Source organism: Alnus glutinosa, chromosome 10, assembly GCF_958979055.1.
Source record: "Alnus glutinosa chromosome 10, dhAlnGlut1.1, whole genome shotgun sequence".
Taxonomy (NCBI): Eukaryota; Viridiplantae; Streptophyta; class Magnoliopsida; order Fagales; family Betulaceae; genus Alnus; species Alnus glutinosa.
Window position 1 is genome coordinate 4,490,223 of NC_084895.1, and position 19,472 is coordinate 4,509,694.

At 33.9% G+C, this 19,472-nt stretch overlaps 1 protein-coding gene and 1 long non-coding RNA gene across 4 annotated transcripts; both read left to right on the forward strand.

Moving 5' to 3' along the window:
- Positions 1-7,322: 7,322 nt before the first annotated feature.
- LOC133880469 (uncharacterized) lies at positions 7,323-12,405 on the forward strand. Of its 3 annotated transcripts, none has more exons than XR_009902295.1 (5): positions 7,323-7,508; positions 7,645-8,763; positions 9,916-9,978; positions 11,345-11,671; positions 12,241-12,405. It is a non-coding gene; the product is annotated as an uncharacterized LOC133880469 (long non-coding RNA). The 3 variants fall into 3 exon arrangements; XR_009902296.1 differs by having other exon boundaries at positions 11,345-11,630; XR_009902297.1 differs by lacking the exon at positions 7,645-8,763.
- A 3,374-nt stretch (positions 12,406-15,779) lies between these two features.
- On the forward strand, positions 15,780-17,142 carry LOC133878910 (probable CCR4-associated factor 1 homolog 11). Its single transcript, XM_062317472.1, has 2 exons — positions 15,780-16,017; positions 16,196-17,142. The coding sequence occupies exons 1-2, from the start codon at positions 15,780-15,782 to the stop codon at positions 17,140-17,142; spliced, it is 1,185 nt and encodes a 394-aa protein (XP_062173456.1).
- The last annotated feature ends 2,330 nt before the right edge of the window (positions 17,143-19,472 follow it).

Genomic DNA, 19,472 nt, shown 5'->3' on the forward strand with positions numbered 1-19,472 from the left:
AAATAATTCTTAATTAACCAAGTCTATTTCATGTCATATAATTAATTATTATTACTTTTATAATTAATAGCGATTCAAAGTTTTCTTAAAACTAAGAATTATAAGAATAAATATCATGAATTTTTAAACTAATCCCAAAATCTCAATTGCATCAATGTCCACTCTATACTTTATAAATCATTACAAGTTGGACACTCAAATCAGTTTCTTTTAACTATAAGTTAATAAAATTCAGATAAGATGGAATATATATTAAAATTCACTATAAGTCAATAAAAAAGTATTATATATTAAAATTGTGCCATTTGTTAATACCTCTTAGATGTTATTTTTTGTTTGATTTTTTTTTTCTTGACGTGACATAAAGATAAAAACATTTTTGCGTATTTTGTGAGTATTTTATGTTTTAGGTTGTTTATTAATATTTTTGTTTTGAAAATGGGAAAAAAAATGTTATTATACAAATATATTTTTTTGAAGTCGGAAGAAATTCATCAATTAATAGTTAATAATTTTCATATCCACAATGATTAATTGTAATAAGGTAATTGACTTAATATTATATTTCTTGAGATTGAACTTGACTTAGAAACTAGAATGTTATGGCTCATTTGGGCGTAAGATATTTTTGTATTATATTATACTATTTTTTTATTATATTTAAAATTGTAAATACTGAAAATTTTTTTTTCTGAAATTGTGTTTAGATGATTTAGAGAATTTGCGACAAAATTAGGAAAAAAAATTTGATAAAACTTAAGTAGAATTTTAATTAAAGAAAAAAGACCCCAAACGTGCTTTTGAAAAATAAAAAAAAAATATAATAAAAAAATATTTGTTACTCAAATATTCCCTTAGGCTTTTGTTGACTTTATATATACATAATTGGGAGTTGGGAACTATAGAAACCCAATGGGTACTCAATACGTTAAGTCATGTTGATTTAATATTATCAATAAAACAAAAAGGTTTTGTCATTTTAATTTTCTCTTTTATCAACTAGTTCCTTAAATACAGTAAATATTCTGAAATCATCTTCTTAAAAAGTATATTCTTGAATATTCACCAATTAATGATCAGGTTTAGTTTACTTAGGCTTAATGTGTGATTTACGCCTACAATTAATTCTTTATTATTAATATAATAAGATTTGAATGCAGAGCATCCCTTACCACTGAGATAAGATTTTCTTTTTTAGATTTTTCTTTGTCATAATTCTAACAGGCCGGCTTCGATTGATAGCAGTTTTCAAATATATTTTTCTGTTTTCAAATTAAAAAAAAAAAAAAAAAACAAATAATTCAAAACAAAAAATATTTTTCAAATGTGAATCCCACAAAAAAAAAAGAAAAGAAAAGAAAATCTCATCAAAACACATTTTCAAACCAATTTTAGTGATTTAAGGGAAAATAAATTAGAATTATTTAAGTGAATGCAACAGCTGTAAATCCCGAGTCATTTTAGATAATTTAATGGTGGTGTTACTGAAAAATGTAAGAATTAACAATATGATATTAGCTTCTTCTTCTTCTTCTTCTATATATTTTTTTTAAATAATAATAATGTCTATCTTAGAAGCTTTCCCATATATCAAGAAGATAAATGCTATTTAGTAGATAGATTGTTATACGAATATAACAGTGAAAATTAGCTATTAGATCAACACTTAAAAAAAATAAAAAATTAATGACCAATTTTTACTTTCATACCATTCTAATTATATGACAGTCGTATATTAGTCTATTAAATAACATTATTTTATCAATAAAACTTTAGTTCAAGAGTGATAAAATTAATGCTAAAAGCAATTGCTTCAAACACATTTTATTTGGATTGGGATTCCCTAAAATTGGATCGTTTGATTTTTTTTTTTAACAAAAAAAGAACAAAAGAAAAAATCAAACAACTTAAGAGAGAGTGTGAAGTCTCCCTGTCCCGAGCATGTAAGCTCAACATCTTAAACTACCAGAAACATGTAAACTCCACAAAAATTCAGTTAGCCCCATTATAAATAGATTATAACTTTCTTCCTGAATTAGAATTCTCTTAAATTATTTGTTCGAATTTTAGTATATGATTGTGAAAGACTATTTATAAGACCTACCTGACTAAATAAGTAGTTGGGTAGTCAAATTTTTATTTAGTCAAATAGATCCTATAAATAATTTCTCACAAAAATCTCTCAAATTTAAAAAAATGTAGACAAATAATTCAAAATAATTCCTCATGTCTTTTCACACCATTCGATCCATTAGATGAACATTGAAGTATGACAATTTCAAGGAAATTAAGATGGCGTGTTGGTCTAAGAAATCTAGGAGGGTCAATGGCTGCAATTAATAAAGCTCTCACATTATGCATAGAAAAGTAAATAATAATAAAAGCTACCACGTCTCTATAGACTCTATTTCCTCCTTGCCTATTTCCATGCATTCATTGCACATTGCCAATCTAACCCACGATTTGGGATCCAAGTCTTTTCTTCATACTTCTCCTCCACGTTTGAATTTTCTTAATGACTTTTTTTTTCTTTTTTCTTTTTTTTTTTGCATTTAGCGATATATTTTTGCTTTTACAACAAGTTTTTAACAAATTGATATTACGTCAATCACTAAAATATGTGTTGTCACATGACACTCCAGATGTCATTTATTACGTTTACAAACCAACCTGACAATTCACATAGTATTTATCATGTCAGTCACTAAAACGTGGACTATCACTTAGCAATTTATGTAATACTTATTTTTATAAAGAGTAATGCTAGATATAAAGGATAAAATTAGGAATTTAACTTGAAGGGGTCGGATTGTGTTGAAAATTATTTTAGAGGCCAAAGTTAAAAAAAAAAAAAAAAAAAAAAAAAAAAAAAAAAGACTTCAAATATTGTTCTTAACAAATTTAAAGGCAATTTTTTTAAAAGAATAAAAAGAAAAGAAAAAAAAGAAAAAATTGTGTAGGGGCTGGATGGGGCCATGGCTTCTTCTAACCCCCCCCCATGGATTAATGAAGGTAAGATATTATATTTTTATTTCACAATTACTCTACCGCCTTCTTCTAGTTATAGCCCGTTACATTTTTATTTTATATGGTTTTTCATTTTTTTTATTATGAGTGACACGTGTCATAATTTTATTGACTTTGACGTGGCACATTAATAGAATTCTCATCAATTTTTGTTTTATTTTTTTAATTTTTTTTACAGAATTTATCAGTAAGAAGCAATTTATTATTTATGCATACCCCAAAAATCTTTTGGAACATTTTGATACCACACAAAATTTATTACAAATCAAATAAACTACTGAGACTGATTTTATATTTTCCTAAAATAAAATTATTCTTTTCTTCACTTCCGTAAATTATGTCTTATGGAAGTTTCTACGACCTGAATTGCAAGTCATTAAAATTATTCTTTTCCCATTTTTGAGTTTTAGAAATAATAATAAGAATGGATTGATATGATATAAATTATAAAAGTAAAATGAATTTTGAATTGTTTATGAAAGAGGAATGAATTTTATATATATTTATTATTTTTTAGAGAAAGGTAAAAAATGGAAAAACTTGTTGCCAAACATGCCTGCGATATTTGGCTTTAAAAAGGGGTAAGTAAGGGGGAGACTATTTTTGTTGAAGTGTCACAAATAGAATGCAAGTGAAACCAATTTTTATTTTTGCTTGGGGTTCAAACCTACTTAAATCAATAAATACATAGATACCTATAAGCCCGCTATATGGACAAGGATCCTATTTGGCGATGATTCCGTTAGTATAAAAGGAAGGACAAATTTATCTTTTCATATTTTTTTGGACAAATTTACCATTCCACTTAAATTAACTGACTCCTCTCTATATAGTAGAGTAGAAAGCTAACTCATCTAGCTATCTATGGGTGAAAAACTCATAATTGACAAGGCCATGGTATGGAAAATAATAATTTTATAAATATATTTAACATTTTGTTCCACCCTAGTTGTAGATATAGGATGTTGAGTTAGTGTGATTTTTCAAACCAAAAATCCGAGCACTTAAAAATAAAGCCGAAAAAAGAAAACTTAAAAATTAATAATTTATTTTTCACTAACAAAAAAGAGCAGTGACTTAAAAAAGGATAGCAGAAGGGTAGAGAGCAACGAAGATGGTGGACGGCAACAAATTAAAAAGGGTGTTCGAGAGAGACAGCGATGTGGTACGACGTGAAGAGGAGGAATAGAAAGAAAAAGAGAGGAAGAGAACAATAGAGGTTGGAAGAGCCGTAGGAGGAAGTGTTAAGCGCTCATCTCTACTTGAAATTGAATGGAGTTGACTTTTTCTTTTCTTTTTTTCCTTCTAATTTGAAGAGCGAGAACATCTTTTAATAAATTTTTCTATCTATAACTTTTTTTTTTTTTTTTTCTGATCACTTATAATTTTATTGTTAACCAAGCAAAGGAACGAGGCCTGTTTCAATTTTCTTTTCTATTATTTGTTAAAACATCCAAGTAAAGGAAAAAAATGTAACTTGCTAGAAGCTATTTGGGCTTTTAGTATAATGACCCAAAAGAAAAAGGAAGAGAGATTTTCTAGAAGCTTAATGGCATTTAGTCGTTAAGCAATTGAGAGAGAAACAAACACGTTAGCATAATGGCACGCCAAAAAGTCAAGGTCATTTAAAAATTACATGTCATTATCACGTTAACATTTTTTTGGATCATGTTATGTTATAGCAACTCTATCTCCTATCTAGTGGCGGAGCAGCCTTGTGAATATGGGTTAAATTAAAAATAAAAAATAAAAAATAAAATAAAATTAGGAGGACAAAACTAAAAAAATAAAAAAATAAAATTTATGAGTAAAAAACAATTTTGGGGCTTGGTGCGGCTAGGACCCATGTAAGTCCGCCCCTGCTCCTATTGACCCACAGATATACTTCAAATGGTTTGTTGTTAATGAAGAACTCTATGGATTGATCTCTATATGTAATGCCCAGCCCTTTAAATCATGGTCGTAAGGGGAAATATATCATTTTCCACGTGGCATGTCTACTATGACCTTAAAATGACACAGAAAAGAATTAGTAACTTAAACATATTCTTTTTTTTTTTTTTTTTTTTTAAATTACTGTGTACATTATCTATTATCTATTATCATTTAAACATCTTTTATCAAATAAAAAAAAAATTATCATTTAAACATAAGTAAATGACGCAGTTTTAATTCATAAAAATTCGCACATGACGCGGGTTATATTATAATTTTAATTAAATGGGAGTGAATTAACGAAATAAGGTTTGTAATCTATGTGTATTTCTTTTTCTTTTTTTTTGTAAAGCGCGTGTTAGGTCCATATACAGTGGCGGACCCAGGCTTGTAAAAATGGAGGGGTCAAATCGAAAAAAAAAATTTTGAGGCGGTAAAACTAAAAAAATTAAAAAATTAAGGCGTAAAATTTTATTTTATTTTATTTTTTGTGAAAAAAAAATATTAGGAAAAAATTTTGGGGCATGGGGGGCCACGGCCCCCCCTAGCCCCAATGTAGGACCGCCCCAGTCCATATACATAAGGTGTTGGAAAGTACAATATTAGAATAGGAAAAAGATAAAAAAAAACACTCTTTACATATCCACCTTCTTACGTAGAGTGGAGCCCTTGTGGTGTGCGTCTCACCCCATGTGAGATGGTGTGTGTGTAAGAAGTATTTTTGTAACACTCCCCGTTAGAATATACATAAGTGCATATACAAAACATTACTTTTAAGCAAATACCTGAATTGGATTGGACCTTTTAAATGTCAAATTGACTCTCTTTTTCTTTTTCTTTTTTCTATGTGAGATTATCTTCATTCAATTTTCTTTAATATATATATATATATATATATTAAATTGTTTAACATGATTTGAAAAGTCCGGTAATAACACGCCCATCAGCCTGTCAAATTCCTTGATAATATTGCAGAGGTAACATATAATTATTTGTAATTCATGGCATTAAAATAATAATAATAATAATTTGTACGTCACGATCCCAATAATATTAAGCATTTAGAATCAATTATTGAAGAAATACGAAATTATTGAAGGAAGATGATTGGTGAAGTTAGGTAATTTGACTTGACCCGGCCAACGGACTTTGAGGCAGATGAGAGGGAGGGGATTTGAGAGCCAACTTGGAGGCTGAAGAGACAAGGCAAGGAAAATCACGTGTTCATCCGACTTTGAAAAGAAGGCTAAATGCAAGACTTTTGTTTATCTCTTATATGGGGCAATCTGATGGTCGGTGGATGGATGGTTACGATGGGTTGGGATTCAGATTCTTTAGGCTAAATGAAAAGTTCGGGGTGGTGCGGAGCGGGTATGTGGATTGAAAAATATCCAGTTTCGCAATCTGCCCCGTAAGGCACGGGTCTTCAAATGTGATGCTCGTTAATTGCAGAAAACACTTGATATCTGGACGTTTCGGTACGGGGCGGGGCAGATTCATTGGTACGGGTGGGTTCTGCCCACCCCTAATCCTTGAGCACCTCAATAAAAGATACATAAGTACGTCGACAAGTTTCATCAATCTTCTATGGTCTTAGTTAGTATAAAAATCACTATCCCATTAATATGAGCCTTATTTTTAGAAGATATTTCGAACATGTGTTTATAATAATAGCTATATAGGGTTCTCTAAAAATAAGAGTTATATCACATAAAATTATATATGATATGATAAGCACCGTAAAGTTGTTTAATATTTTATAAGAAAAACCCATTATCTTTTTCTTGGCATTTTCTTTACTACGTATAACTCTGCCATATACGTATATACATCCCATGTACCATAACTGCAAAATATATAAATACATACGTATATATATTTCGGGGGAGTCTAACCACATCCTAACCCCAATTTTTTTTTTCTTTACATTTTTTAAAATATTTTTTTAGGGGTATGATTGATATTTTACATGATTTTTGTTAAGAAATTAAAGGAAAATATGAGGTAAAAATCTAATTAAAACTCAAAATTATAATTATTTTTAAAATTTGAAACCTAGAGAGCTTTTTCAAACGACTAAAAACTCATGGATGGTAACTTAGATTTTCCCTGTTGCTAATTGCATTCCTCTAAAATGCAACAAACTTTAACCCATTTCACCTTTTAACCTAAAATTACTAAAAAAAACCAAGTTATAAACTCTGAATATTATGCATATAACCAAGTCCAAAGAGCCCAGCTGGGCCTGCCGACCCGATTCGGATTGTAGCCCTTGGCCCCTTGTACCCGAAACAAACAACATCTGGGAAAAATGACAAAATAAAAAAATAAAGAAAAAGAAGATCTAAACCCCTTATTCCACTGACAACCTTAAACCCTGCCCCTTCCAATTATCATGATTTTGAAGCTCGAAAGCTTTCCCTCAAGAAAATCACTCTCTCTCATTGCCTCGAGCTTTACTCTGCAATTTGTGTGGTTGTTATCTATGCTCAAAGATGATGCCTTTCTACAATTCCTTTCCAACCACTCCTCCTCCTCCTCAACAGGTAACTCTTTCTCTCTCAATCTCTCTACTTACACGCACAGATACAGAGTATTTCAGAGTATATATATACAAAGACTTTTATCTAATTTGAATCTGCTGTTTCTTTTAATTTCGTGTTTTATTTGTTCACCCATCAGGTTATGCCATCTAATCCTTCCCTTGTAAATTCGTTTAATTTAGTGCAAAATCCTATGCAATTTCAACCCCATTTTGGCATGAGCATTACTCAAGTGCTCTTCAGTAACTCCAAATTTCCAATGCCCACTTGAGCCCCAATGTGCGGCTTTCCATAACTCAACCTGGTTTCGTGAATGGACCTGCCCATCTTCTTCCCTTCCAAAATACTCATCTGGGTTCTCAACCGGGTCAGTCCCTTTTGGGGCTTGGTCTATAGAACAGTGTATGCAATAGGAACACGGTTGCAGGGTTTCTAGGTAATGCACAATTTTGCAATTTTCCGCAGAATGCTAATCAACTCAATGTGTCTCAGCCTCCTTTTGTGCATAATTTTCCAAATTTACCTCAACAACTCAATCAGAACATGGTTTTGCCGAATGGACAGTACGGTTTTCCAAATAGGAACCAACTTGCGCCCTTGCAAATGCCAACTTCTTCTCAAGTTGGTCCTTACGGTATCCCTCCCTATCTATTGGGTGGTCTGAATCAACTACCTCAGGCCACGGTTCCTCAAAATCCCAACTTCATGGCAAATCTGAAGTTTGGTCTTGTACATTGCAATCAGGTTGGGCAGCAAGGTAATCAGAATCAACAAAACTTGGCTCCACCTACAACGGATGCAAATGCATTAAAACCATCACCTATTGCGGCTCCTCAATTGCAAGGGAACTCATCTGCGCCACTCAATCATTGTCCAGTTCAACCCAGCAGTCTAAGGACTTGCAAACTTCTGTTTTCACAAGGTCACCGGTACTTTTATGTTGCACTCTCCACATGAATTGTTGGGCAGATTATTTCTTTGGGAAAGAATCCTTTTAAGAATGGTGGGATTAATGCTGCAAGCTCCAACTGGAAAAATTCACCAAGCAAAAACTTCACAATGAATCCAAAAAGAGGGGAACCACAACAGGGTTATGTATTTTTTTTTTGGATTACTTTTGTTTCCATCATTTTACTTTCAAAACTTTGGACTGGTTGCTTACAGTTTAAAATCATATGTGGATCTCAGAAGTCTCAGTTTCATCATATGAAAAATGAAAAGAGAAAGTTTGGGTTTCCTAATGAACTGAAGGGCAAAGGTTTGTGGTTTTACACCTTGCTGCTACGTTATGTTTAAATTTCCACAACACCCCCGTCCCTGCCCCCTCAAGGGTTGTTAGCTTGTATGCTTCCACTTCTTAAGGGTTGGTGACGATACGATGTTATGGCTAGAATCGTAATTTGAGGTTAGGCATTTATGTAGGGTGTAAAGACAGAGGAGAGATTCGTCTTTCCCATGGAAAATAAGTTTTGAAACAAATTCTTCGTCTATTGCGTAAAGTTTTAAGTGGAAGAATTGTTAGCTTGTTGGAATAAAAGGCATTTCCACTGTGCGTCATGTGTGTTTATGCTGAGAGAGGTAATCAGTGTACATTTTAGGATCTTAAAATTTCTGTGATGGGTTGATGCTATGACAGAGGACAGCTTTGTGTTATTGAGTTTATGGCTGTTTAGGTAATAATAGGTGGTGGGTTATGGTTTTAGAGAAAACTAGATGCTGAAAATTCCTGGCAGCAATAAATTAGAATTTTTAAGATAGGTTTGGGGGGGTTAGTTGCACTCAAAAGGTTGGGAAAACCTAGGGTTTGTGGGTTTCAAATGGTGTGAGAGAAGGGGTATGATGTGGGGCTGGAATGGGAGAACATTTTTTTGGCAATCCCCTACGAGGGATAATCCAAGGTGATTCAAATGTGCAGTGCAAGTGTGCATATGCTACATGTGGTAAATCTAGATGACAATCTTCTCAAATTATGTCAATGAACTAACATTAAAAATTGGATTTCATACCATTTATTGCTGTTGAATTGGCTTGTTTACTCATCAGTTGTGTATTTTGCACAATACCTCTTTAGTAGTAGTATCATTCTTAGATGCTACTACTTACTTTTTCCTTCATTTTTTTAGTGGGTTTGTGGGGGAGGGGCGATAGGATATCTATTAGTCCCTACTTGTTCAGTATCTAATTTTTTATTATTTCCCTGTGCATGTGCATGTCTTCCATAAATTCTTTAAACAAAAAGATCTATTCCTTGGAACTACATGGAACAGGAAATCCAACAGTGGCATGAAGCACGTAGGAATAACTACCCATCAAATGCCAACATAGAGAAGATTTAATTTATTGTAGTACCTTCTTGCCATGTTTTTTCCTCTGATATAGATGTTTTGATGATTGAATTTACCACTTGCAGAAGCAAATTGAGAAGCTAGCAGACTCTGAAGTCAGTGATAGAGAGGCCAAACTATGAAAAGTGGTATAATAACTTACCTTTTATCTTCCTTTTTTCCTTTTTCTTTGGTATGTATGTTCATTGCATGAAATTTGAGCAATCGTTTAACTCAATCTTACCACACTTTGGCCAACTAAAGCATAGCTACTTACATGTAAAGAAATATACATATTCAATGATGGACATTGTATGGACAAAGCCTCATGTCTCTCTAATCACTTGGTAAGTGGGAGAAAGGAAAGGAGAGATTGACGAGGATGACAAAGGTATTTACTTTGTTTGGTTGGATGGAAATGGAATGAGGGAGGGGGGAGGGTTGTTTCCTTCCTATTCCATCAAAAGTGAGAAGGAAAGAAAGAGTTGTGATAGAAAATTTATTTTTGATTCTATTTTAATCTATATGGCCCCCACCACTTACTTTCTTTGCTATTCTTCTTTTTGTGGTCAATAAAACACATGAAGAAAGGGTAATTTCCATTCCTCCCTCTTTACTTCCTCCATTTCCTCCCACAGACCATAGGATATTTCTTCTTCTTCTTCTTCTTTTATTAATTTCGGTATTTTGTTAGGTAGATAATGAGCTAGACATACACACAACTTTTGAACAAGGTTCTAAGCAACCCAATCTGTATAATAAGCATGGTTTAACCCTTTGACCCTTGATTTCCCTCGACAAGCACTCGTCTTTTTTTGGAGTATTTCAAGCGATTAAGTCTGGAGGATCAAAATCCACCAGGAAGTATACTAGAGAAATACATTTAAAAAAAAAAAAATGGCCTAAAGTTTAACATACTATGGAGCAAACTTGTCTTTCCAACATGTCAACATCACAATCTTTCTAGGTAAGTCACATAATCAGAAACAACAGGAACGGAAGCGACAAAGTTTCCTATCCACCGCTGTTGTAGCGTGATGTTACTTGTTGTCCGGACAATAGCTATGTTTGTTTAATACTTAATACTTATTGACGACCAATATTTCTATAACCAAAATAACCTTAAGTAATGGAACTTGATTATATGTGTCACAAGATGATACTAATTGGTTTCCTTCTACACGCTCCACTCATTCTGAAGTACATTCTTACCATGTTGTTTAATTAGTGAGTGCAACTCATCCTTTATTTTGCCAAATATCTAATGTTTTTCTTTGTATGTGTATGGAGACTGGTTTTGTCCTAGAAAGTAGAAAGATGGAGGAAAAGGATGAGAAAAAGAAAGAAATGTCTAACACATCCCTACTTGCCTTGACTTTTCATGTTCTCATTTTATCATTGGTCTATATCTAAGTATAATTTCTGGGTGATATGTTTTCTCAAACTTTTCCTTAATTTTTTTTCATGATTAGTATTTAATGTATAGTAATAATATGATAAAAATTTTGTTTCCAGCAACTCAAGGAGATTCTAGCAAAGTAGGCTGAATTGGGAGTTGAAGTTACAGAAGTACCATCATACTATCTCTAAGATTCAGAGAAGCATGGGCATGGAAGGGAAGGGAATAGAAGGCCGTTGACTAAGGAGAGATTCCAAAACAAGTTTAATAAAAGAGGAAGATATGACAAAAAAGACCGGTTTGCCAAGAAGCATAGGTTAGCAGACAAGGATTCATCGAACATCAGTTCTTTGAACAAGAGAAAGCCAACACTATTGCAGAAACTTCTGAGTGCCGATATAGGTAGATACAAAAGCCACTTGTTGCAGGTTTTTAGGTTCAAGGTAATGAACTCATTCTTCAAAGATATGCCTGATAAACCATTGAAGTTTCCTTTAGTAATGGTTAAAGAAAGTGGATGTGAGGATGATGTGGTTGAAGAGAAATCTCCTCCTGTGGGGAAAGAGGCTGAAGGTATAGAGTTCAGGTTGTCTAACATATAAGAATTTGATAGAATTTGGAGCCGCTACTCTATTTAGTGACGTGTCTACAGTAACGCACTTTTTGACACATCACTAATTAGTGACGTGTCAAAAAGTGGCAAGTTAGTAAAATAATTAGTGACATCTTCAGGTTGGCCTGCGTCACTACACTTGATTGGGAAGGTATAGCATCTTCTATGTGTTTAAGATGTATATTTTTCCCAGAATTATATTTACTCTTTTGTGAAGGTTTTGTAGATTTAATTGACATGGCAATTACAAATTGCCACCAAAATGTACTTGTTAGACTTATGTGGTTTTTCTTTTCTGAGTGCCTTTCCTTTTCCTTTTGTTGTTGTCAGGAGCCTTGTACACATATATTCTTCTTCTTCTTTACTTACTTATCTAATGTGTTTTTTATACTTATGCAGGATATCTTGCGCTTCCATGCGGTTTACTGGCCAGCTATGCTAATGTCTGCAGGACTAAGCCTTCCTAAGATGGTGTTTGGCCATGGATTTTTGACAAAGGTATTTGAACTCATTGTACATTTCATTTTTTTTTCCCTCTACAGCTAGACATATAATTTCTCCGCTTGCTGCATCTTCCTAGCGTATTCATTAATATGGTGTTAGGTTGCGGCCATAACTGAGTAAGATTTGATTATGGATTGGAATTTGTGATCACAGTGTCTTAAAAGCATCATTGGCCATATCACTAGCTTGTGGATAAATTTGTAAATGAGTGGGAGGTTGGTTCTCAGAAATAGTAAATAATGAGTTAACCACATGCATCTTATTTTGAAGAGTGACAATAGCACTTGTTCTCTAGTTTAAAGAGATCACATTAGCGAATCTGCTGAAGTTCATTAGCAATTCTGCTAAATATACGAGGATCTGTGTTCAGGAAAACCTAATGGAATTGATCAAGGCTTACTTGAATTGAAATGAGCTGAGTTGAGTTGTTCTAGAAATCGTAATGGCATTCGATTTCCAATTACAAATAAGACTCCACCATCTCCCTGTCTTTCTTCTTCTTCACCCTTCTAAAACTCCACACCCACACTGCAAACACAGATTTCTTTCTTCTCCAACGTCTCTCGGTCTCTCTAAAAGTCAACACCCACACTGCAAAAAGTTACCAAGTAAAAGGCTTTGTTCCCACATCTTTATTCTGTCACAAATACGACAAGCTCTGTTATTGCTGGTGGAAGAAATTGAAGAGGCATATGACTCTGGTGTTATAAAATACCGTACCTTTTCTTTATAAGCTTTGTCAACATTGTTTAATCTATTAGTTGTGCCATGTTTATATCTTAGGTTGTTTTTTCACTAGATATTTGGGGTCCACATCTTTAATTTCTCAAAACAATTTAGGTAAGGATGCTTTTCCTTTTTTTTCTTCTTGGGTTTATATTGTCTTTTTCTATTGGTATGAATAAATTGTTGTTTGTCTTCGGTTGGTTTCCAGGAAGAAGTTGTTTAATATTGGTTTATGTGTTGTTTTGTTAAAAGTGATGCTACCCTTCAAGACTTGTACAATTTATTGCTAATTAACCAAGAAAAATCTATTAAATGAAAAAAAACACAAAGAAAAAAGAAAGAAAGAAAGATTGTTTATTATAAAGCCAATCAAAATTGAAGAAGGTGATACGTGTAAGTGTTTAGAAAAAAAAAAAAATGGCAATTTTGCAATACGTAAACTGGCTGTTCGTAATAATAGGTGGTGGGTTATGGTTTAAGACGAAACTGCTATTTGTAATTGTTCTTAGTTTTGTAGGCAAGTAGTTTCTTGGAAAAAAAAATGAACAAAAAAGGAAATAGATCTATAACCAGAAAGCAATAGTACAATAAATGTATAAAAAATCACAAGAAAATATACTAAATTGTATTTAACAATGCATAAATCATACATAATATCCACCATAACTCCCTTGAAACACTCTTGGACCACATTTTATGGGTTGCAGGGAGTAAGGAATGCTTAGACAACAATTTCCAGGATGCATAACGTAAATAATCTTAGGAAACTTTGGTGCAGTCAAGAGTTTAGTTCTGTCAACTTCCAAGCTGTAAAAAACCAACTGAAACTCAATCAAAAATTTTCCAAAGAAATGTACATTTTTCAGTTTCATTATGGTATGCAACGTTAACAGACTGTCAGACCCAGCTTGGTGACACGACCCAGCAACCCGATCCACCCCTAAAGCCTTGGCTACCTTCTCCAACCCTCCATACAGTCCATCACACATTCTGATCATATTTTTAATATCAAATACCCTGTACCCAAAAAAATGTACCACCAGACCCATAAACTTCATCAGATCAAACGGCAGTTCTCGCCCGATCAAGATTTTAATCAAGTATCCAAAATCATAAGCTCCGTGGAAATTTGCCCAAGTGATGGTCGGATTTCTTAAGAGACCAGAATTTATGATTAGCCTCGCAAAATCCACAGAATTTATACCCATTTCTTGATTTTTTTTGGAAGTCAATTCCCTGGCGCTCCAGTAACGCAATAGAGTCCGGATTGAAAAGATCAGTCTCCTTGTTGAAGTCCCTGAAATTGAACTGCCACACAAAGCAAGAATCACTGTTGGCATCGCACAGAGCCAGACCCAGTTGAATAATCTTCATTGCATCCACGTTGCGCTTCATGGATAGGTAATTCTCAGCGGGAGACAGTTTAGAGTGATTGCGGCAGGGAGCAGGGAAGACGTGGCCTGGGAACTCTGTGTCCAAGGCAACGAAACGATGATGGGGGAGAGCTCGGGCGATTTCAGAGAATTCTTGTTCGAGGTTGTCTTGCCAAACATCATGTACAACGATCGGACGGGGTGTCTCCATTGCCGTTGCTGCAAAAAAAGCATAACTAGTGATTTGGATTTTAGGGTTTCCTATTCCGACGAATGATTACTGTCTTAGGGTTTCCTATTCCCTTTTTATAACGTTGGATCCCTCCGGCTTTCAGACATTTCCAAGAAATAGCTGGATTTTTATTTTTTTATTTTTTATTTTTTTTATTTTTTTTTTCTTCTGGGTCCTGTTCACGGCTACTCGGAGGGGTCTGAACCGATGTGTCCGATTCAAGGTTTCTCATTCCGGCTGTGCCTTGATTCGTGTAGGGTGACCAGCGGGGACCGGTAAGCCCACCGTGAGGGAAGGCTTTAAGGAAGAGTTTTGAAGCGGGGTTGACGGGGAGCTCCTCCGAGTCAGCGGACGAACCGGTCAGCCTCCGGACTAGCTCTCTGAAGGTGACGATGGTTGTTGCTGTCTGCGATGGTGGTGAAGTCATGGTGTTGTGTTTTTCCATTTTAGAGAGGGAAAGAGAGAGAGAGAGAGAGAGAGAGAGAGAGAGAGAATGGTGATTTGTTTCGCAGAAGAAAAAGAAGAACGAGAGAAGATAACTGAAGTTGGTTCAAAATACCCAAATCAGCTGTAGTTGATGGCTTGGTTCAAAAGTTAACGAGTTCGTCTATACGGCCCCCTTGCATCCCACGTTCGTCCGACTTTTGTGCCCACGTGGCACTTATTTTTTTTTTTAAAAAAAAAAAAGCAAAGAAAAAACCTATCAGGCCAGCTTTTAAAACACGCTTAGCTCGAATGCCCCTCTACTTCTCCCACTTTTTTCTCCAAAATTTTCAAAATCTCCCTCCCAACAAATCCTTCCGCCCAACGCCTACTGTCAACGCCGCCCGGAGAATAGTCGCCCACCACCGAGTACCCATGGTTGACTACCACCTTATATCCATCTACTTTCAGGGAGAGACAAAAGAAAATGCTTTTATTACTTCCTTTCTTCTTTTTCATCAATTTCAATGCATTAACTTTGAACCAAGCCATCAACTATAGCTGATTTGGGTATTTTGAACCAACTTCAGTTATCATCTCTCATTCTTCTTTTTCTTCTGCGAAACAAATCACCATACTCTCTCTCTGTCTCCCTCTCTAAAATGGAAAAACACAACACCATGACTTCACCACTATCGCCAACAGCAACAACCATCGTCACCTTCAGAGAGCTAGTTCGGAGGCTGACCGGTTCGTCCGCTGACTCGGAGGAGCTCCCCGTCAACACCACTTCAAAACTCTTCCTCAAAGCCTTCCCTCACGGTGGGCTCACCGGTCCCCGCTGGTCACCCTACACGAATCAAGGCACAGCCGGAATGAGAAACCTTGAATCGGACACACCGGTTCAGACCCCTCCGAGTAGCCGTGAACAGGACCCAGAAGAAAAAAAAAAAAAAAAAATCCAGCTATTTCTTGGAAATGTCCGAAAGCCGGAGGGATCCAACGTTATAAAAAGGGAATAGGAAACCCTAAGACAGTAATCATTCGTCGGAATAGGAAACCCTAAAATCCAAATCACTCGTTATGCTTTTTGCAGCAACGGCAATGGAGACTCCCCGTCCGATCGTTGTACGTGATGTTTGGCAAGACAACCTCGAACAAGAATTCTCTGAAATCGCCCGAGCTCTCCACCATCATCGTTTCGTCGCCTTGGACACTGAGTTCCCAGGCCACGTCTTCCCTGCTCCCTGCCGCAATCACTCTAAACTGTCTCCCGCTGAGAATTACCTATCCATGAAGCGCAACGTTGATGCAACTAAGATTATTCAACTGGGTTTGGCTCTGTGCGATGCAAACGGGGATTCTTGCCTTGTGTGGCAGTTCAATTTCAGGGACTTCAACAAGGAGACTGATCTTTTCAATCCGGACTCTATTACGTTACTAGAGCGGCAAGGAATTGACTTCCAAAAAAATCGAGAAATGGGTATAAATTCTGTGGATTTTGCGAGGCTAATCGTAAATTCTGGTCTCTTAAGAAATCCGACCATCACTTGGGCAACTTTCCACGGAGCTTATGATTTTGGATACTCGATCAAAATCTTGATCGGGAGAGAACTGCCATTTGATCTGATGAAGTTTATGGGTCTGGTGGTACATTTTTTTGGGTACAGGGTATTTGATATTAAAAATATGATCAGAATGTGTGATGGACTGTATGGAGGGTTGGAGAAGGTAGCCAAGGCTTTAGGGGTGGATCGGGTTGCTGGGTCGTGTCACCAAGCTGGGTCTGACAGTCTGTTAACGTTGCATACCATAATGAAACTGAAAAATGTACGTTTCTTTGGAAAATTTTTGATTGAGTTTCAGTTGGTTCTTTACGGCTTGGAAGTTGACAGAACTAGACTCTTGACTGCACCAAAGTTTCCTAAGATTATTTACGTTATGCATCCTGGAAATTGTTGTCTAAGCATTCCTTACTGCCTGCAACCCATAAAATGTGGTCCAAGAGTGTTTCAAGGGAGTTATGGTGGATATTATGTATGATTTATGCATTGTTAAATACAATTTAGTATATTTTCTTGTGATTTTTTATACATTTATTGTACTATTGCTTTCTGGTTGTAGATCTATTTCCTTTTTTGTTCATTTTTTTTTCCAAGAAACTACTAACCTACAAAACTAAGAACAATTACAAACAGCAGTTTCCTCTTTAAACCATAACCCACCACCTATTATTACAAACAGCCAGTTTACGTATTGCAAAATTGCCATTTTTTTTTTCTAAACACTTACGCGTATCGCCTTCTTCAATTTTGATTAACAATTCACTTTTTGTTTGATTGAAAAAATTAAAATTTTGATGTCTGGGAGGTCTGTTTGTGGATGGGCTCCGAGGGATTTAAGTTCTGCTGGATGTAATGTTAGGGTATGGAGCAGTCTCATTCATGATCAGTCTTCAAGGATTTCAATGGTTCTTTGATTTAAAAATTTGTCAACACTCTTTCTTGAATGATAAAAATAAAGTATAAAAATACAATTAAGAAAACATTTAAAATTGTGTATTTTTTAAAATGCACCCATTAAAAATCTGATTAATGCGTAAAATTTTTTTCATTTTCAAATTGCCACTTTTTTTTTCAAACATTCTTGAACGATCACTTTTTGCTATTTTGTTTAACAATGCACTTTTTATTTTATTGAAAAAAAAATTAGGATTTGGAAAAAATTGTAAATTTTTATTTGTTCTATTTTATTGGTGTACTCTCTCATGGTCAAAGTATTACAGTTCATATTATATGTCTCCCAGTTTTTTGCACCCGAAGTAGAGATATTTGCATTTCAATGGTAACAATGCATGAACAGCTATCCCCAAGTCAAACTTATTTTCTTTTTTGGATTTCTCTTTGAGTAAGAAAGAAAGAAAGAAAGCGTTGTTAGTTGGGATGCTAATTAGTCCAATTAAAAATCTAATTTAAAAGAACGAAGAAAAAGAGAAGAAAAGAAAAGGATGAAGTAAACAGTAATGGATGGAAGATGAAGTAACATTTCTCATGTCCATATCAAAACTCGTAATAACCTTTTTATCTAATATGTTTCTAATTACAAATTTAAAATTATAAAAATAAAATTATACGAGTTTATATATGATTATAGTTCGTTTAATAATCAATCTTAGTTTTATGTTCATGGTCAGCTCAATTATTAATTACTTGATTAGTGTCTTTTCTCGCAAAGAATTTAAAATTCATTTTACTCCTTCCTTCATTCTTCTTTTACAAAAAATTCAAAATTTATTTTACTTTTACGGTTAATATCATATTAATGAATTCTTATTATTATTTCAAAAAATCAAAAATGGGAAACGTTTTTGGAATATCCCAATGCCTTTCTTGGTTTTTTTCTACAATATATATTTGTCTAGTAAAATAAAAACAATATATATAATTGTCTAGTAAAATAAAGGTTTCAACATTTAAAATTTTGTGCTTTGTAAAATGCACCCCTTAAATTCGATTTGAATGTGTAATTTTTTTTTTTTTTTTTTTTTTTATCAAACATTCTTAGACGATCACATTTTGCTATTTTGTTTAACAATGCAGTTTTTATTTCATTGAAAAAAATTAAAATTAATTGGATTTGGATGGTAACAAATAGACCACTAAATTTGGAGTAATGATAGGTGGGAGACCTTTAACCGTCCCTGCCTGTCCCTTTACAGCCTGGCATGCATTTTATTAAAAGAATGCAAAAACTAGAGAGACTAGTAAATATTAGAGAGACTAGTAAATATGAGCAGCAGGTTGAGGTTGCAAAGGAAATGTGCTATGCATACACGTAGGGGTGTACGTATTTTCAATTAACTAATAAAAACAATTCGTTTCCTACTTATTATAATAACACGTGTCATTTGTTATCATTGCCATACACTTTTTTTTTTTTTTTTTTTTTCATTGACATATACCAGAGACAACAACTTGAATCATGCTAATTAATATCATTCTAGTCCTTCAAAACCAAAGCATTCAATAATTTATTGTTTTCTTCATTAATAAAAAAAACAAATTTGAGGACATTATTTTTAAAAAATTCAAATACAATTTAAAAAACACAAGATTTTAAATGTTCATCCGTAATTTTATTATACATTTTACTATATTTTTCAAATTTTCATTTTGAATATTTTGGAAAATGATAGACTAAACTAAGAATATATAGGTAACACACGAGTATTCACTACAATAAAAAAAAAAAAAAAAAAAAAAAAAAACGCATTTTTTGGCATTTATTATGTGTCAAGAAGTAGGTATTAAATGTCAAGAAATAATTCTTGACTTTTAATTCCTCACATATCTCTAATGTCGCAGCTTTGTAGT

Coding starts and splice junctions, on each gene's coding strand:
- LOC133878910 (XM_062317472.1), top strand. CDS start 15,780: ATGACTTCACCACTATCGCCAACAGCAACAACCATCGTCACCTTCAGA. Junction 16,018..16,195: donor ACCGGTTCAGACCCCTCCGA/GTAGCCGTGAAC, acceptor TGCTTTTTGCAG/CAACGGCAATGGAGACTCCC.